At 46.5% G+C, this 20582-nt stretch overlaps 1 protein-coding gene across 1 annotated transcript in view; it reads right to left on the reverse strand.

Annotated features, from left to right (window-relative positions):
• Positions 1–12268, reverse strand: part of LOC108803456 (transcriptional repressor CTCF-like) — a gene marked incomplete at its 3' end in the record, with an annotated part of 16928 nt that extends 4660 nt beyond the window's left edge. Inside the window, exon 1 of the mRNA XM_018575294.1 lies at positions 11483–12268. Within this exon, the coding sequence (XP_018430796.1) occupies positions 11483–12257 (775 nt within the window). The remainder of the gene's footprint in view (positions 1–11482) is intronic.
• Positions 12269–20582: the final 8314 nt, after the last annotated feature.

Here is a 20582-nt window from a genome sequence, read left to right on the forward strand (position 1 = left end):
AAAGCCCGCTCCTTGGTGATGGTCTGCAAAGCCGGCTTCCTGGCCAATCAGCATGGAGCCAGTTTCCCGGTCAATCAGGTCATTACTCGCCACCCGGCTCCCTGATTGACCGGGAAAAAGGTTTCCCGGCTAATCACAATCAAGCAGGCCAAACAACATGGAACCGGCTTCCGTGGCAATCAGGAACCTGGGTGGGATGTCATTACCCGCTGCCCGGCTTCCCGATTACCAGGGAAGCCTGCTCCATGCCAGCGGAAGCACCGGTATTAGTATTCAGTGTCGGCGAGATCCGAAAGCAAAAACTCGGTACTCATACTCGATACTGAAAAACCGGTATTGGTGCATCCCTAGTTTTGATTAAAACAATTTTTTTGTAATAGGACAAGTAGATTGTCATGAAGGACAAGTAGATTTGGCCTCCACTTTAGCCCTTGGACAAGTAGTTTTTTTTTTTTTAAATTTCCACATCCCCTGTAGCTTCTAGGGGTTGAGGACTTAAATTAACTTCTGTAGAGTCTGACTTGTTGGCCCATGACTGATAACGCCCCTGCAAACTGTTCACCTAGTAGAAGGTCGTCCAGATATTCCACTATTGAAATGCCCTGTGAGCTCATCCAGCTTACCACAGAGGCTAGGGCCCTGGTGAATACACGAAGTGTGGAAGACAGACCAAAGAAGAAAAAAAAAAGGCAAACGTAGTGTTGCATGCCCAGGGCTTGAAATATCCACTCGTCCTCTCGTTTCTGACGAGAGGACGCCGGAGCCTGACGAGTAGATTCCTGCCCCGGGCATTGTAATTAAACGGCCGGCGAGCTTTGCATTCAAGCGTCTCTAGACCCGTTGCCGTTCCCAAGATCTGCGGTGCCTGGAGCGGCTGGGACCAGTACGGCTGCTCTGTGACAGGAGATCAAAAGCAGATTGGTACACAATCTTGCTCTGACCTCCTCTTCATCCTGAGTGCAGGTAGTGATGTACATTACTTCCGCATTCTGCTGTCACTCTCCAGCTTCAGAAGCTGGGGAGAACCAGATCTCTGCTTCATCAGCTTCTCTGGGGGTCCATAGGTGACATTAGGGGTCTTAGAGGCCCCTAATGTCTCCAAAAAGAGGACCCGTCATGTAAATTGGCTATCACAAAGTGGGCTTCATATCCCCTCATGTGATAGCAATAAAAAGTTTACTGTAAAAAAAAAAAAAAAATTTGATGGTATTTTGCCTCATCCATTTTCCCTTTTATCCTGGCAAGTGCTTTAGTCCCTGCTGCAGAGAAACACCCCATAACAGGTTATTACCACCTCCATGCTTTACTGTAGGAATGGTGTTATTTGGATGGTGAGCTGTATTGGATTTACGTCAGCCATATAGTTTGTGTTGAGGCCAAACAATTCAATTTTAGTCTCATCTGACACCTTTTTCCATGTGGCCTCAGAATCTTCAAGGTATGTTTTGAAAAAGCTCAGTCGTGACTGCATGTGGCCTCTTAGTGGCTTTTTTCTTGCAACCCTCCCATACAAGCCATATTTGTGAAGAATTTGTGATATTGTTGTCGCATGCACACAATGACCATTCTGTGTCATATATTCCTGCAACTGCTTCAGAGTTGCTGTAGGCCTCTTGGTGCCCTCTATGACCAGTTTCCTCCTGGCTCTTTCATCCAGTTTGGAGCGACGTCCTGATCCACGGAGGGTCTGTGTTCTACCAAATACCCTCCACTTCTTCATAATAGACTTCACTGTGCTTCTAAGCATTGATAAAGCCTTTGATGGAGAGACACTGGGTAACAGTGATCACTATGTGATTACTTTCAATATTGGGTATAGAAAAGGGAAGTCGGCTGGTCGGACAAAAACCCTAAACTTCAGGAAGGCTACCTTCGATAAGCTGCGCCAGCTCATGTGTGAAATCAAATGGGAAAGCTTATTTCAGAAACTGAGCACTGAACAGAAATGGTAATGTTTTAAGAACACTTTACAAAAGGCTATAACCAAGTGTATACCATTGGGAAACAAAATTAAAAGATCAAAAACTAAGCCTGTATGGATAAATAGATCGGTAAAGCAACATAACGGGGACAAGAGAGTGGCATTTAGAAAATATAAGATGGAGGGGATGGCATTGGCATTCAATAATTATAAAAAATTTAACAAAAGATGTAAAAAAGTAATTCGGGCGGCTAAAATAGAGTGTGAAAAACACATAGCCAGTTAGTAAAAAGAATCACACAATTTTTTACCAGTACATAAACAGTAAAAGAGGAAGGAAGGAGCAGATAGGCCCAATAATGGATGATAACGGGGAGTTAGTCACAAACGACAGGGAGAGGGCCGAGGCATTGAATACCTTTTTCTCATCAGTATACACCAAGGAAAAAAACGGGGATATTATACATGGGAACGCACATAGTTCATCTCAAAATATTCCTCAAATGGTTGACAGAAACCGAGATACAACACAGACTCAAACTACCTAATGCAAATAAAGCATTAGGACCGGATAATCTACACCCCAAGGTACTTAAAAGAACTAAGCCAGGTTATAGCGGGACCATTATACATAATTTTTAAAGATTCCAGATTCCTGACTGGCAGAGTGCCAAGTGACTGGAGAAGGGCTACGGTAGTTCCAATATTCAAAAAAGGGTCCAGGGGGGTGTGGTCTCGACATGGCCGAGTGAGCATGCAGATCCCTGGAGCTCTGTGACCGCCGAAGCCAGAAGCCGTTTTAGACGACGATACCGACCCGGTGCCGTGGATGCTCACCCGCCGGAATCTCGCCAGCACTCCCGAGACCTCCAGGGGGCCGGACCTACGCCGCTACTTCTCGCCCGCGCAGCCGCAGACTACCGCCGATCTGGCGACCGCGATGGGGCCTACCAGAGCCTTGGCCTCGACTGCTGCCGCCACTCCACACAAGGTGCAGGGTATTTTTGCCATCAAGGAGGAGATCCTGAGGCAGGTCTGGTCGCAGGGCCCGCTGGATTTTGATGGGGCCCCCATACAGGTGGTGATGCCAGACCTGTCCAGACACACCCTGCGGATGCGCAGACTCCTTCGGGCTGCGCTGGACCTCATCCGCTCGGTGGGGGCCACGTATAGATGGGGGCATCCATTTCACCTCATTGTACGACGGAATGACAGATCCTTCTTCCTACACTCTCCAGACCAGCTCTCCGATCTCTACAGCTTCCTGGATTCGAGCGCTGTTGAAGTGCCTAACTGGCTGGATTTCCCACTTACCCGGGCCGCAGCCCCCCCTCTCCCGAGAAGATCCCCCCACCCTAATCGGAGTCAGGACAGACCTCTGCCATGAGATGCTTCCCTCCATCCAGGACCGAATCGGAGTGAACCCTGATCTGCACGTGAGAACTGACAAATTCCCATTGGAATGGACCCCGCCCCTGAAGCTGGCTCCCCCTAGTTTACGCGATGGTTACCAGGTGGGGGCGGGGGAGGGGGGTGGCTTGGGTCCACTAGGTCCACCTGGCGTATCCACCGTAGGAAGATAATCCGGTTTCACTAGTTCATATGTTCTGTTATGGTATTGCCTATTCTATGTTTTTGCACGGTTTCACTGGCATTTGCTAACATGGCCTTCTCCCATACAGGTGGAGGATGCCTTAGGGTAGGCGGGGTCCTCGCTGCACTTCCCCTCGCTAAGGGGTGGAGTACCTTTGCTCCCTGATCCTTGGTTAGAGGAACTGCAGAAGAGGGGACTGTGGTTGGGACGGTGGTCCTGCTGGTCCGCTACCGCCTCTTTGGCTCCATGATGTCGATGCTAACTGTTTTAGACTAAACAGGATATTGGGATGAATGTATGCCTTTAAATGTTGTGCCCCTCCACTGCCTGCCGGATCAGGCATTTACTAACATGTCCTCCTTTCACACAGGAGGTAGAAGTTTGAGAACTGGCGGGGCTGCACTTCCTCTAGTTAAGGGGTGGAGTACCTTTACTCCCCTGCACCCTAACTAGCGGTACTGCAGCTGGGGCCTCGGCAGTGACCCCACGGGAATGCTGCCGCTACACTGGCTCTTTGATGTTGATGGTATCTGTCCTAGACTTGCCCTGTTATTGTGATGGATAAATGCATTTACATGTTGTGCCACTCCACTGCCTGCCGGGCTCAGGCGGAGGAACTCCCCCTGCACTGGGTCATGCAGAGCTGCTGCGGGTGGTCTCCCTGATCCTCCCCCCCCCCCCCCGGGTGACGAGAGTGACTGGGTCTCAGTACGGCCTCGCTATTGGGTCGTATGACTGCGCCCTGGGGATCGGTTGGACACTTCCCGACGCGAGTCATATCTCTACTGGAGTTTCTGCTGCAAGCACTTCGGTTACCCCCAAATAGGCCGTCCCAGCGTTTCACCCCCCGGGACTCCCCCCTTACGAACTGCTCGGACCAATAGATTCCCATCCCTTTGGGAAAAACTGCTTCCTCTACTCACTACTGGTATTACCTCTCCTCCTTCTCCAATCTACTTTCCCCTCCTCCTTCTCATCTTCCCTTTGCCGTCCCACACCCCTTCTCTCATCCCTCCTATTACGTTCCCTACCTGCTCGTCTATCCCTCTCCTGCTGGGTCTCCCGCCCCTCAGTCAGCTAGCAAAGTCCTTGAATTGTCGACATGGGCCCGCTTAAGCTGACAACATTTAATGTTAAGGGGCTTAATGTCCCGGAGAAGCGGTCTCGACTACTGGTGGACCTACGGAAATCCAACTCACAGGTGGTCTTTCTCCAGGAAACACATTTTAAGCAGGACAATGTCCCCAGGCTACAAAATAGAGACTCCCCGGTAGTATACCATTGCCCTTCCCCCCTCAATAAAACAAAGGGGGTGAGCATTTTGCTGGCCAAGTCGGTAGCATGGCAATTTCAGGACCAATTGGTGGATCCCGGGGGTAGGTACTTGCTGGTTAAGGGCATACTGGGCCAGCTGCAGGTCACCATGGTCAACGTGTACTTCCCTAACACTGATCAGCTGGGCTTCCTACGGACCCTGGTGACGAATATAGCACAATTCGGAGAGGGAATGATCCTGCTGGGGGGGTGATTTCAATTTCGCCTTGGACCCCATTCTTGATGTCTCTAGGGGCACCTTCCATCTTTCCTACTCCTACATCCGGAGACACAAATCAGAACTGATGTCGCTCCACCTGATAGACCCGTGGCGCCTACTACACCCCCAAAATACGGACTACACCTTTTACTCCGCTGCCCACCAAGCATACCCCTGGATCGACTATTTCTTTATACAACACCGAGATCTCCCCATGGTACTCTCGTCGGCTATTGGTGACCTTCTCCTTTCCGATCACGCGCCAGTTCATCTGTCCCTTGATCTCTCAGCTCCCCCCACCTCGAGTTCCTCCTGGAGGCTAAAGGAGTCCGTCCTACAGGACCGCTTAAATCAGAGATGACCTCGAGCGAGAACTGCGCTCCTTCTCGGTCAATAACGGCTCAGTATCGTCCCCTCTGTCCACGTGGGAAGCACATAAATGTGTAATACGTGGTGTTCTGATTACGCACGGGGCTCGTAGGAAAAGGGAGAGGGGTCAGCGGGTGGGAGAACCGTTTAGAGAATTGCGAGAACTGGAGATGCTGCACAAGCAATCAATTCCATCCTTACCTATCGCAGGCTGGTACGTGTGCGGGAAGAGCTTAACGATCTTTTATTTACAAAAACTAAACAGCGTCTTTTGCGGGGCAAACGTACCCTATACAAGTACTCGAACAAACCCGGCAAGCTACTGGCCACAGCCCTTAGGGGCCCACAAACCAAAACTTTTATCCCACGTATTCAATCTTCCACGGGAAGGATGGCACTCCTTTCCAGTGACATAGCGACCGAGTTCAGAACCTACTACGATAACTTGTATAACTTACAGCCCGACCCTCCCACGCCCGCCGCGGCAATCGAGTCCTTCTTGGGGCGCTCAGGGATGCCGACACCGTCGGCAGCCGACAGGGCTCAGATGGAACTCCCAGTTACCAAGGAGGAACTGATTGCAGCGACTAAACAGTCCTCCACTGGTAAGGCCCCAGGCCCCGGCGGATTTACGTTGGCCTACTATAAGACCTTTATGGCGGATCTTGCGACCCCCTTTCTGGCCGCCTATAACGCCATCGTAACGGGTGCCCCCATGCCGACGGACGCGCTGCGGTCTCACATAGTGGTTATCCCGAAACCAGACAAGGACCCGACTCAATGTGGCAGTTATCGCCCAATTGCACTTCTGAACACAGACCTGATGGGGATGGAGGACCAGAGCTATGAGAACAGGCTACTAAATTTAAACATGTTCTCATTGGAAGTAAGGAGATTAAGGAGGGGGGCATGATTTTCATGTACAAAATGTTTACAGGGGATAGCAACGTTAGCAGCAAACTCTTTACAATTAACTCCATGACAAGGACGAGAGGCCACCACCTAAAATTGGTGGAGAAACAATTTCAGCACAAGGGGCCAAGGGGTTTCTTCTCAGTTAGATCAGTCAGGGTCTGGAACTAGCTGCCACATGCTGTGATTTCGGCTGAGAGTGTGGAATCATTCAAGAGGCGATTGGACGATTTCCTCAGGGATTGTAATATACAAGGGTACAAGTACTTTTAAGAATGGGAATACACAGGGACCTATATATACGCCTTAAGTCTCCATAGAGAGGACCGGTCACATTATATCCGCTATTACATAGGGGCCTGTTAAAAAAAAAATAATAAAGTAACAGATTAAAAAACATTAAATCCCCCGGCCACCCCCCCACCCCACATACAACTCAAACACGCGTCGGATATGCCTACATGCAAAAACGAAAATTGTGCCACATGTTACATATCGTCCGGAGGGTCAGAGTGACAGCAACAATTCTAGGCCCATCAATCACTGGTAACACTAAACTGATGAGCCGTAAAAGTGTTTAAAGTGTCGCCTATGGGAAATTTTGGTTATTGTAGTTTTTTGCGGATTGACAGACGCACACAATTTTCAGGCTCGACATGTTTGGTATCCATTTACCCGGCGTGACCGCATCTTTCATATTTTGCAAAAAAATTGGGTATTTTCTGTTTCTGTGCACTAAATTTATTTTTAGTGTATTTTATGCTAAAAATACTTGTTTGATAAACATTTGTGCAAATACCGTGCAACATATTGTAACTAGCATCTTTTTATTCTACAGGGCTTCTGCTTTCAGAAAATATATATTTGTTTGGGTGTCTGAAGCAGTTTCCTAGCCATAAATTCAAATTTTATCATGTGTGCGCAAATGTAAGAAATTGCTATGGACAGCAAGTGGTTAACTAGAGTTGCATCCTAATCCTACAATTGACACAGCACTATGAGGCTGGGGCAACAGGTGGCATATGAGTCTTAGGTAATAGCTCTTTCAGCCATGGCTGCATCCTAAAATAAACAGGCAAAAAAGACAAAGTATATGCACAAGACATCAGGGAGGAAAGAGTGCCCAGCACACACAGCACCTAAGTGAAGTGCATCCCCTCCCCCTGCGTGTGGTACTGTAGCACTACTTACCACTGCAGGCTTGGGCCTAGGAGCAAATATCGCAATCCTGCCCTTCCTCAGTGTCCTCTATTGGTAGCAGTGGTTATCCCCCATGCTGTACAGCTTCAACTTTTGTGTTGCGGCATGACCACAAGTGCGTCATCCTATGGCTAACCGGACGGGAAAGAAAACAAAATGTTTCGAAATCCTGGATGGTAGGAAACAATCTAAACTGCAGGACGAGGGGGTGGGAGGGGTTACTAAACTGTTCCAATTGTGTTTCCTGTAGAGGTAGCAACCAATCAGGTTGCTGTCCTGGAAAATCTTGACAGTGTGCAGAAATTATTATTTAAGCCTAATGAGTCGGTCGGCAGCTCCTCACAAAACATGGGCTCCAAAGAGATAGGTCACCCAGATTGAGACATCCACATATAATAGGACCTATGAATACACCAAAATAGCATTTTAGAAGAGTCTTCCATTCTTTCTCCTCCCCGCTGGGCGCATTCTGTGCCGCAGCGGGGAGGAGAGAAACTATAACAGGCAACCGAGCGCTGCGAGCGGCCAGCGTCTTTTCCCCCTGCACCGCTCAGCCTCCTGTCAAAGATCAGAGGCGAGCAGTGTGGGTGGAGAAAGCCAGCGCCGTCACAGCGGAGGGCAACCAAACTCATCAAGGGGATGGAGGACCAGAACTATGAGACAAGGCTACTAAATTTAAATATGTTCACGCTGGAAGGAGATTAACGGGGGACATGATTTTCATGTACAAGATGTTCAATGGTCATAGCAACAATCTCTTTAAGATTAATTCCGTAACACTAGAGGCTACACCACCTAAAATTGGTAGAAAAAAAAATTCCAAACACAAGGGGCGAAGAGGGTTCTTCTCAGTTTGAGCTGTTAGGGTTGCTGAAATCCCTGCCACAAGCAGCGATTTCAGCAAATGGTGTGGAATCTTTCAAGAAGCTTTTGGACGATTTCCTGAGAGACTGTAAAGTACAGGGGTACAGGTACTCTTAAGAATGAGATGACTAAGGGACCTACACACACACCAGGTTGGACTTGATGGACTTATGTCTTTATTCAACCTCCAATACTATGTAACATACTCTACCCTCATGGTATGAATAAACAGGAACACTATACAGTATAGAGGATTCCTGTTCAGGGGCTGCAGAATATTTAAAAAAAAAAAAAAATTGAAAAAAGTTAAAATGAAACATTTCCGGTTTCAGTCTGAGATCTTTTTTCATTTCGGTTTAGAACATTTTCATTTTGGTGCACCTCTACTTATTTCCCTTCCTAACTGCTTGCGTGAAAAGGAGTTTGAGCCAAAAAGTAGAGGTAATGTGCCAGAACACATTTAAGCTCCCCATTACAAGGAAATAGCTTTTCTCCCATCAGCAGCTACTCTGCAGGAAGGAAGACAGAAGGCTGAAAAACCCTGGTGCCTAACATGCAGCCCCTACATTTGGCCCTCCGCATGTTGGACACTGCAAAGTGGCTGCGGGATGCTGAGACGCTCTATCAGGCAAAGTGATCTCTGCCTGATAGATAAAAGTCCCACGTCATCAGAGAGAGTGTGTCACAGCGTAAGAAATTCGGGTGTCGAACAAAAATATATCTATTTAATAATGCAAGATGGGTTCCTGTAAGAAATATAATTAGCCAAAAGGAAGTGTGTATGCTGCCCAAGTGTGAATAGAATTGTAAATTAAGGACGGGAACTTTTCTGAGATCAGTATAATTAAAAGGAATTACTTAGTTAGTATGAAAGTCAACTGTCATGCAAATCTCCCTTTTGGTCTCTGAGGGCAGATATGGTATGGTCAGTGAGTAACAAAACAGTCTTTTCTCTTTGAGATTAATGGTCATCTTGATATGTTAAAATGGTCAACTGCCTTTACACCAAGTGGTGTTTGGGAGTGTCAGGACTCAGGAAGATAAAGCTTAATTAATATGCATGTATACTCTTCTCGGAGACAGAACGGAAGCAAACAGGTTATGGCAAACCTAGGTGTTATTAGATCAAAGACCTCAGTTGCTATCCAATCATCATGAGATAGCTCTGATTATGTTTTGTGGACCAATCATGAGTCCCTAATGATAGTGAATGAAGGTAAAGAGGCTCAAGCCTGATAGGTCAGACTCATTGAGAAGCAAGGAGGAAGCCCATTAGAGGGAGGAGGCCATCAGAAAGACAGCTGGAGAAGGCCATCAGAGGAACTCAGAGTCCAGAACCTGTGCAATCATAGGACTGGTAATATACATGCACCAGATTGGCTAGTTATGCTCCAACCAGTTTATGATATATTATGTGTTGTAGAGGTGTTGGGTTGGTTTCGGCTCTGATTTAGCATTGCAATTTTATTATTGCTGGTTTACTATTGATACTGATTCACTGATTGATATGTGCAGGTTTAATTCTTTGTACAATATATTATTTTAAGCCGGTTTGTGGTGTGTATTTCTTAGCTGACCTTCCCCTTTCGAAGAGAAAGTGGGCATTGATAAATACAGATATTTATTAATATTCATATTCTTTGTTTAAATCACCCCCATTTTTCTTACAACGGGAGCATGTGATCTGGCAAGTAAACACTGAGTGGGCTGCCACTGATCACCAATGCAGGGCATTGGGGTTATTGTTGGGGGTCATTGGCACCAATGCTGGAGGCCCAAATAAAAAAAACCTAGTAGAACCACAATTTGTATGTGTTGAGCCGTGTTACAGCCCATTTTGAATGGGATGACTCATCAACAAATGAAAACAAACTGCTATTACGCAATCCTCTGGGCTGGGAGGCCCCTCTAATCTCCAAGTTGAATACCACTGACAAAAACCTGGGATTCCAAAGTCAACCCCTGAAGGCAGGGGAAAAAAAGCTGGTAGCACTTTGCCCCCACCACAAACCAGATAAATTGCTATCGTTTGTGGCAAGTCAGTAAATGGTGGTATGTGTCCTTGATGTCTATGGATGCTAAAAGTTTCCACTAGTGGACAGAAGCAACCACTGACCATACAGATTAACCTTTGAACTTGTGTACCTTCATGAAGGCATTGAGGACCTTCAGGTAAAGGATAGGTCAAAAACTGTTCTTCTTGGGAACTGGAATAAAACCTTCTGAACCTACTTGAGGGGACTGGGGCAATCACATGCTGTGCTAAAAGGCCCCCCATTTCAAAATTGAGGTCCTGTAGACATTGAAAGTTAATATCTAGGGATGCACCGATACCAAGTACAGTACACGGAACAAGTACATGTACCGATACTTTTACAGCTCCAAGACTAGACTAGAGAAAAATTCAAAAGTTAGGAGGCAGCTGTCATTTTTAAAGGAGTACACGGAGCGCCTGGGATTTGTACATCTGTTTTAATGTATGATTTTGTTTTTATAAATAAAGTGATGCACCGATACCAGTTTTGCAAGTACATGTACTGGTACTTGCCATAGTACGAGTACTGATACATTTGTGTTTGTCATGTTACAGTTTTTCTAAAACAATATCGACAAATTATTTCAGGACAGTGGTGGAGCACCAGAGCCAGGTCCCAGCTGCAACCACTGCAACCTTGGTAGTTCTCGTGAAAATGCCAAGTATCGGCATTGGTACTCGAAAAGTATCGGTGCATCCCTAGTAATATCACTATTATCCATTTTTTTTTGTAGGGGTACCAACAAAATTTGTTCTGGCCGTTTTAGAAGACCTTGTATAAAATACCTTTATGGCTTATTTAATTTTTTTGTGTTACTCTATTACGTACTAAGGGCTTGAAGGTATAGATAATTGCTTTTAGTTTCTTCGCTTTTCAGGAGGAAAGAAACATTGTTCCAATGAGAAGGGAACAAACACATTTGCCCATGTTTGTAAATACAAAAGATCTTAGCAGCTCACAACAAGATCTGTAAGAATTAATAAATGGGTCATCAACAAGAGATTTACAAAATGTAGTAAGGATTTGCAAGTAAATTACAAAATTAAAGTTACCTTTCTTTTTAATTTTCGTTGGTTTTGGTGGCTTCATGTTTCCAACCACTTTTTCAGCATTAACATCTGAAAGCAAACCCTCCTGCTGTTCCTCTTCAAAATCATACACAGACACATCAACATCCTTTCCTTCTTCTGTATATCGAAGTTTACTTTTCTTTGTCTTCTTGGTTTTTTTGACAGGTGGTGCATAATCCGGATCTTTCTGCCAGGTAGATTCTTCTTGTGGCTGAAGCTCGGCTTGTTCTAGAGTTTCCACTTCACCATTTGCCCCAACCTTAACAACTTGGAAACCCTCCGGAAGAGGCAAAGTGTGACAAATCATAGGTTCTCCTTCTGGAAGGCCTTCTTTGGCTACCTCATTTTCATAAGCTGCATGAAGTTCGCCAACAGATGTGGCAGCAACAGGAAGAGCTACAGGCACCTGCACAAGCTGGAGTTCTCCTAGATTTATTGGTTGTTCCTCCATATTTACAACTTGCAAAGTTATTATCTGTGTATCATCCACAGTAGCTTCCCCTTCCTGAGACACTACACCTTCCATTACCTCTGTTTTCATCTGAAGAATTGCAGGATCAAGGTGCTCCATCATAACCATTTGAACATTGCTGTTAACATCATGGGGTACTTCACTACCATCTGCATGACTATGCACTATAACACAGCCATCATCATCAGCAACACCATCTCGCCGCCTCTGATATGTCTTGGTTTCCTTTCTTTTCATAAATGTCTCGGAGTCTTCAACAATGGCCTCTGCCATATCTCCTTCCATTTTCACCAACTGCAAGACAAAAGTTACATACTTAACAAAAAAAAACACCAAGAGGATGTAACTTTACATACGGACACAAAAAGGCATTTAGCACTCATTCACGTGAAGCGTTTTGTGTAAAAAAAAAAAAAAATTCTATGGCCAAGTTGTCATCTGAGCGTTATGTTGCTTGTAGCAGAACGCCAATAAAAGTGGTAGATTCTGCACTTCTTGGCCCCATAGAAGTCGATGGAATCGCTCAAAAACACGCATTTGCTGCATTTTTACATACGTTTGTCCATTCACAATCAAAGTGTCACGATATGCTCACAAAAATGTCCTGCTCAAAAGCTGCATATTTTATGTCGCTCAGACTGTGACTCAGAGCCGTCTTCCCTGGCAATCAGGAAGCCGGGTGGCATGTCATTACCCGCTGCCCCGGATTCCTGACTGCCCGGGAAACCGGCTCCATGCCAGCGGAAGCACCAGTAGTCTGTATCGGCGAGTACCGAAAGCAAAATATCAGTACTCATACTCGATACCTAAAAAAAAAATAGTATTGGTGCATCCCTAGTTTTGATTAAAACTATTTTTTTGTATTGGAACAAGTAGATTGTCATGAGGGGCAAGTAGATTCGGCCCCCCGCTTTAGCACTTGGTAGCAGCCCATGTAGTTTTTGTTTTATTTCCACACCCCTGCACCAGCTAATTTAGCATTAGAATGTGTGTTGACAAATCTTCCAAGAAGACTACCCCGAGCCACAAGGGTAGAAAGGAGCACCGGAACCAAAAGTCCACAACACTGATGCACCACTAGCCAACAAGCAAGCCAGAGATTGGCAATATTATAATCCCCTGTAACAAAAGGCCTAACTGATCCAAAATACTACAGAGTGTCATTACATAAAAGGAGTTTAACAGCATACCAAGTGCTCAGGGTTTACACAAGTACTTGCAGATTAGGGCTGCAACAACTAAATCGACATAATCGATTATAATCGATTGAAAAAGTTGTCAACTTTTTCAATACTCGATTAATCGGCTTCTGATCAGTTGGCCCTGTTCATGGCTCCACACACGCTGCGCGCCGCACCTCCTCCCCACCTCACGCTCGCCGCTGCCAGACCCGCCCACCAGCATCCACGCTCTTCACGCCGCACCTCCTCCCCGCCTCACCGCCCGCCCAGGGACGCGGGGAGATATAATTAGGAGGATCAGGTGTGGGCGGATGACAGCAGCTGATAGGTCCGATCTCAGAAGCAAGTTGCTGGAAGACTGCTCAGGTAAGCCTGCACTTTCCCAAACATGGTGCTCTATAATGTATTGCTGGGATTTGTATTCCTCTAAAGCTGATGGTACATTGTGCTGTATATTATACAATTGTTGCAGCTTCCCACACATGGTGCTCTATAATGTATTGCTGGGATTTGTATTCCTCTAAAGCTGATGGTACATTGTGCTGTATACTTCCCACACATGGTGCTCTATAATGTTGCAGCTTCCCACACATGGTGCTCTATAATGTATTGCTGGGATTTGTATTCCTCTAAAGCTGATGGTACATTGTGCTGTATACTATACAGCACAATGTACCATCAGCTATAGAGGAATACAAATCCCAGCAATACATTATAGAGCACCATGTGTGGGAAGCTGCAACAATTATTCGATTAAGTCGATTGAATTGACGATGGAAAACGTTGTCAACGTTTTCCATCGTCGATTCGTCGGCTAAAAATGTAAATCTCCGGCTCGCCGCTCACTCCCGCCTGTTCGCGGCTCAATACACGAGCTACGCACGCCACACCCACCGCACAAGCCCTAAGCCGGACACACGCCTGCAGAGCACGCCACCGCGACTTACAAGGGTTCAGAAACAGTTAAGGGGGACCTGTTTTTCCCCCGTTGGTCTTCAAACATCACCGGTCACACATGCCAGGAGTAACGCCAGGCAGCAGAACACTGCCATCAACACCACTGGTAGTACTAAGAGTGAAGTTGGACTCGTCATCGGATTATCACAGAAGTCATCCAGCTACGTGATAAACACTACTAGTATTGCCAGATCAAACCCACCTCACCTCAACGCTGCCCTCAGGAAACCCAAACCTCTTCTGGACTATGGCAGTCAGTGCTCCTTCTCACCGAGGACATTCTGGGTCCTGCCATTTTGAAACCGAATGCCCTCACTATTGACTCCCAGCTATGTAATCTGCAGTGTGCCTCTGTATTATACATTGGTATTCTGTATTGTATTGTGCATGGTACTCTGCATCGTATAATACAGCGGCACAATGCAGAATACCACCGACCAGAATATTATATACACATCTATCTAGTCGGTGGTATTCTGCATTGGGCAATGCAGAATACCAATGTATAATACAGCGGCACACTGCAGAACACCAGCAGCTATAGAGGAACAACAAATCCCAGCAATAATACATTGTTCCTCTATAGCTGGTGGTATTCTCCATTGCGCTGTATAATGCATTGCTGGGATTTGTAGTTCCTCTATAACTGGTCAGTGGTATTCTGCATTGCGCCGTATAATCATTATACAGCGCAATGGAGAATACCACCAGCTATAGAGGACTACAAATCCCAGCAATACATTATACAGCGCAATGCAGAATAACGCCAGCTACAGAGGACTACAAATCCCAGCAATAGTACACTATATAGTGTACTATTGCTCCGATTTGTTGTATTCCTCTATAGCTGCTGGTATTCTGCATTGCGCCGCTGTATAATGTACTATATTGTAATACAAAAATTGTATAATGTACTATATTGTAATACAAAAATGAAAGAATCATTAAAAAAAATTAAGTCCCCCGCCCCCCCCCACATACACACGCAGATATGCGTAGGGTGCGCCTACGCGCAAAAACCACGGTTGCGCCTATTGTGCCGCACATGTTACATATCGCCGCAAACGTCGGAGTGAGAGCAATAATTTTAGAGCCATTAATTACTGATAACACTAAGGCATTGTTCACACCAAGTGCGTTCCAGTAGAGCAGAGCAGTTACAGACCGGATCAAAACTGCGTCCAATGTATACCAATAGTATTTTGGGCTCTAGTTCACACCGCAGCGTTCAGTTCCAGAGCATGTACAAAAAACTGCAGCATGCCTTATTTTACATGCTCTGGAACGCATGCAAACACATCAAAACCGTATGCAAACGCCCTGGAACGCACTAAAAGCCCATTCTAAACTTTAAAGAAAAACTTTTTTTTTAACTAAAAACGGCCCGGAACGCATCAAAAAAGCAGCACAACCCACTGCGCGTGCAGAAACTTATGCAGATCTGGTCTGCATTTGGTGTAAATAAGATCTAAACTGATGAGCGGTAAAAGCGTCTATGGGCAATTTTCAGTGTGGTCGTTTTTTGCGATTTTGCGGGCGCACGCAATTTTAAGGCTTGACATGTTTGGTGTCCCATTTACCCGACGTGACCCCGACTTCTATGTTTTACCAAAAATATGGGTAAGATGGTTTTATAACATAAATCAGGGAAACTGTTTTTTTTTTTACATTTACAGTACTTTTTTTCATTATATAGTAAAAAAAACAAAAAAAACATTTTACTATATAAAATGAAAAAAAAAGTACCGTAAATGTAAAAAAATAAAAGTTTCCCTACGTTCTGTTATAAAACATTTATTCTTAACCATATTTTTGGTCGTCGGGTAAATAGACACCAAACATGTCAAGCCTTAAAATTGCGTGCGCCTGCAAAATCGCAAAAACCGCCCATAGACCCATAGGCGACGCTTAAAACGCTTTTACTGCTCATCAGTTTAGTGTTATCAGTGATTAATTGCCCTAAAATTATTGCTCTCACTCCGACATTTGCAGCGATATGTAACATGTGCGGCACAATAGGTGCAATCGTCATTTTCCCACGTAGGCGCACCCGACGCATATTTGCGTGTGTATGTGGGGACTTAAAAAAATAGTTTTTTCTTTTTTTTTTATGATTCTTTAATTTTTGTATAATTTTTTTTTTAACACACAACTTTATTGCTATTACATGGGGGGCTAAGAAGCCCCATATGGGATAGCCAATTTACATGACAGATCCTCTTTAGGGAGACATCAGGGGTCTCCAAGAACGCTAATGTCACCAAGGGACCCCCAGAGAAGCTGATGAAGCAGAGATTGGCTTCATCAGCTTCTGTAGCTGGAAAGGGACACTGAATGCAGGAAGTGATGTAATATACATCACTTCCTGCATTCGGGGACTGAGAGGAGATGTGTAATTACAATGCCCGGCCGGGAAGCTGCTCGTCGGGCTCCACCGTCCTCTCATCGCAGACGAGTGGATTTTTCAAGATATAGATATCTGATAGATAATCGATTTAAGATTCTTTACTTTTTCAATTTTAACTTTATTACTAACTTTATTACTATTACAAGGGGCCAACAAGCCCCTATGTGATAGCTTTGGCAAGTTCTCTTTATGGAGACAAAAATAATGTCTCCCCTGCCCTCCACCACAGACATTCAAGCACAGGTGCCAAGATGATTAAATGGCACCTCTGAAGGCTGGTACAAGCAATCAAGTGGCTCCATAGCTGACCAGATCACTTGTACTCTAAAGCTGGCCATACAGTTATAGATTTTCGAGCGGAAATGTTCACTGCTGCCGAGAACCCTCATTCAATTCTAGCTCAAATAGCCCATCAAGCACAGACTAATGTCGATTTCAATAATCGTTAGTTAGCAATACTAACTCACCGAATGTTGTCGATCGACAGAACGGATTTTTGTTTGCGCATGTGCAGTGTGCTTGAATAGATTTTTTTCTATATGAAAACGCCACTAACCCATCGTTATTGTTTAGATTTGATGGACCACTTGGCCTTTTTCTGTCACCATGCTAGGTTTCAGGCAAACCCTACAACATCCAGGTTAGTGGGGTCCAGACTCCGCACTCAAAAAGCAAAAGCTGAGGACGGCAATGCTGGATAGCCGCAATTGAAGTTTTAGCAGGGACAAAAGAGTCTTGATTGAAAGAAGAAAAAAAAACTGAGTTAGGTACCTGGCAACTCAGTTTCCAGGACAGCATCTGAGAGATAGTCTCCTCCCACCTGAAACACATCACATACACCAAATAAAATGGTGCTTCCCCCCAGTATGCCTCAGTTAATTTAATGGAACCGAAGGATACACATAAGCGTAGACCCATATACAATCCCAAGGGTGGGAACCATGCTGTCTTGGAAGATTCCTGGAAACCAAGTTACCAGGTACCTAACTCAGTTTTTCGCAAGTAATCTTCCAGGACAGCATCTGAGAGAATAGGCAAGAATCCATACTCACATGGTTTAGGGTGGGCCCACTGCTTGCAGGACCTTCCTACCAAAATCTTGGTCTTCCTTAGCAAACACATCCATGCGGTAGTGTTTGACAAAAGTTTGGAAGCTGGTCCAAGTCGCTGCCCGACAGATTTTACCTGGGGTTGCCCCTGCTCTTTCAGCCACAGATGAAGCCCAGCCCCTGGTAGAGTGTGCAGTCACCTTTAGCAGGGCCATCAAACCTTGAAGCCTATAGGCTTCTGATATCGCCAACTTGAGCCATCTGGCAATTGTACTTTTAGATGCCCTCAGGCCCTTTTTTTTGCGCCTGAAAAAAGGAGTAACAGATTATCGGACCTCCTCCAGCTGCTGGTCTTGTCCAGGTACTACAGAATGCATCTCCTGACATCAATGGCTGGGTAGGGGTGGAAAGAAGGAATAACCACCTCCTGGGTGCAATGAAACATTGAAGCCACTTTTGGCAGGAACCCCGGATCTAGCTTGAGGATGATTCTGTCTGCATGAATAATGCAATAAGGCTTTGCCATAGAGAACACGTGGATCTCGCTCACCCGTCTGGCTGATACCACCGCTATCAGCAGTGCCACTTTGCCCGTAAGCAGTTTAATTGTGCAGTCTGCAATAGGCTCAAATGGAGCTCCCGAGTACCACCGACAAGAGGGGTAGCTTTTAGCCGGTGGCGGTCTGTGCCGGCCCGTGGCCCTAAGAAATCTTTTAATCAGGGGTTCCTCTGCCAGTCTAGTTTCTAAGTAAACTGAAAGAGCCAACACTTGTACCCTTAACGTACTACATGCCAGGTCCATATCCGCCCGTTTCATAAGAACTCCAACACCGCCACCACAACCGGCTTACTCCAGGAAGACCTTCCGAATCTTGTTGTAGATTGCGGCGGTCGTTGGTTTCCTACTGGAAAGCAGGGTGGCTAACTCTCTCTGAAAGCCCCTTGGTCAGTAGGATCTCCCTCTCAGATACCAAGCCGCCAGCTTAAGGGTATCCGGATGAGGGTGCCGTACCGGGCCCTGAGACAGTAGGTCCGGAATTATCAGCAGAACCCACGGGGGATCTACACTGAGGTTGCGAAGTGTCGCAAACCACGGTCTCTTTGGCCACCAAGGTGCAATGAGTATTAGGGTCAGCCGCTCCTGTGCTACCTTCGAAAGGACTCTGGGTAGCAGCCTTACCGGGGGGAAAAGCGTACTCAAGCGCAAAAACCCAGGGATGGGAAAATGCATCCACTCCCAGGGCTCCGTCCCCTGGACATAGGGAAAAGAACCGTACCACTTTTCTGTTCTCCCTGGTGGCAAACAGGTCTACCTCTGGGGTCCCCCACCTCCTCCTCAGCATCTGGAATGTTTTCTCGTTCAATGCCCATTCCGACTGGAGAATGCGTCTCCTGCTGAGGAAGTCGGCTAAGGAGTTATGAGACCCTTTTAGATGAAGCGCTGTGAGCGATAGAAGTCTGACCTCCGCCCAGGCCAGAATTTCTTGTGTCAGGGCCATCAGAGACCACGACCTCGTGCCCCCCTGCCTGTTCATATAGGCGACCGACGTGGCGGTCTCCGACCAGACTGCCACATGAGAACCTCCGATTCCTGCCTCGAATTTGCTCAAGGCCCGGCCTATCGCCTTTAGTTCCCTCATGTTGGAAGATTTCCGACGCCAGTCGGGACTCCAACTGCCCTGGGCTAGGTGTTCCTCCCAATGGGCACCCCAGCCCCAAGCACTGGCGTCCGTGGCAATAGTAACCTCTTGCAGCACTACCCACAGTCTGCCTCTCCAACCACCAGCTGAGAGACTCCTTTACTTGACCTGGGATCTGGACACACTCATCCAACCTTTCTTGTTCGCCACCCCAATGCAGCAAAAGAAAAAAGTCTGAAGTGTTCTTGAGTGGAACTGGGCCCAAAAGACTGCAGGGGTCATAAGGCCAAGAAGCCTCATTATGGCCCTGAAAGATACCCCCTGGGACAGATACAGGGACAGTGTTAACTCTGCCATTTTTACCCGTTTGTCCTCCGGGAGGAACAACCGTGAAACCAAGGAATCTATCCGGTATCCCAGGAAAATAATCTCCTGCGTCAGCTGAAGCTGGGATTTCTCCCCATTGATCAGCCAGCCCAGACCCTGTAAGTGTGCAACGGCCAGGTTCAGGTTCCCCCGAAGGGTCTCCCGAGGGTGGCTGAAGAACAACAGGTCGTCCAGGTAAGGCATAACCTCCATCCCCTGAAGTCTCACGGGAGCCAGGGCCTCTGCCAGCACTTTCGTAAAAAGCCTTGGCGCCAACGAAATACCGAAAGGGAGTGCCAAATACTGATAGTGAGCCGTCCCTTGAGGTCCTTCTATTGCAAATCTGAGGAGCCACTGTGACTGCTCCCTGATCGGGATATGGGAGGTAGGCATCCTTTAAGTCTATTTTCGCTAGAAACACTGACGGGGACAACAGGCTCCTTACCGTGTAGAAAGATTCCATGCAGAACCTCTTGTACCGAACTACTTTGTTCAAGGGTTTCAAATTCAGGATTAGCCTGGCTTTGCCCGAGGGCTTCCTCCTTACAAAAAGATGGGAGTAGCACCCGGAACCCTGTTCCCCCTTCGGTACCGAGCAGATCACTTTCTGGTCCAGAAGGTTCTGCAAGGCTAGGATCATCGTTCAGGCCTTTTCTGGATTCTTTGAAAGGTATGTTATGAGAAATCTGGTAGGGGCTGATCTCAATAACTCTATCCTGTAACCCCACTGTATAAGGTTTAAGACAAAGCCATTGGTCGTGACCTTCTGCCACTGAGGGAGGAATAGTTTTAGCCTTCCCCCCAAAGCCGGGTAGTCATTGGGGCTTTGCTTGGGCCTGGGCGGGGGGAAATCGAAACCCAGCTTTGTCTTTCCCCTTCTTAAAGGCCCACTTTTTAACCTGGTCCTGCTTTTTGCCCCGTCTATTTGTTCGGGCACGCTGCCCCCGAAAGGGCTTCCAGGGTTGCTTACTGGCCAGCGGAAACACTTTCTTTTTGTCCGAAGATCTGTC

This window comes from Nanorana parkeri, unplaced genomic scaffold (assembly GCF_000935625.1).
Source record: "Nanorana parkeri isolate BGI_ZX_2015 unplaced genomic scaffold, ASM93562v1 scaffold3749, whole genome shotgun sequence".
NCBI lineage: Eukaryota > Metazoa > Chordata > Amphibia > Anura > Dicroglossidae > Nanorana > Nanorana parkeri.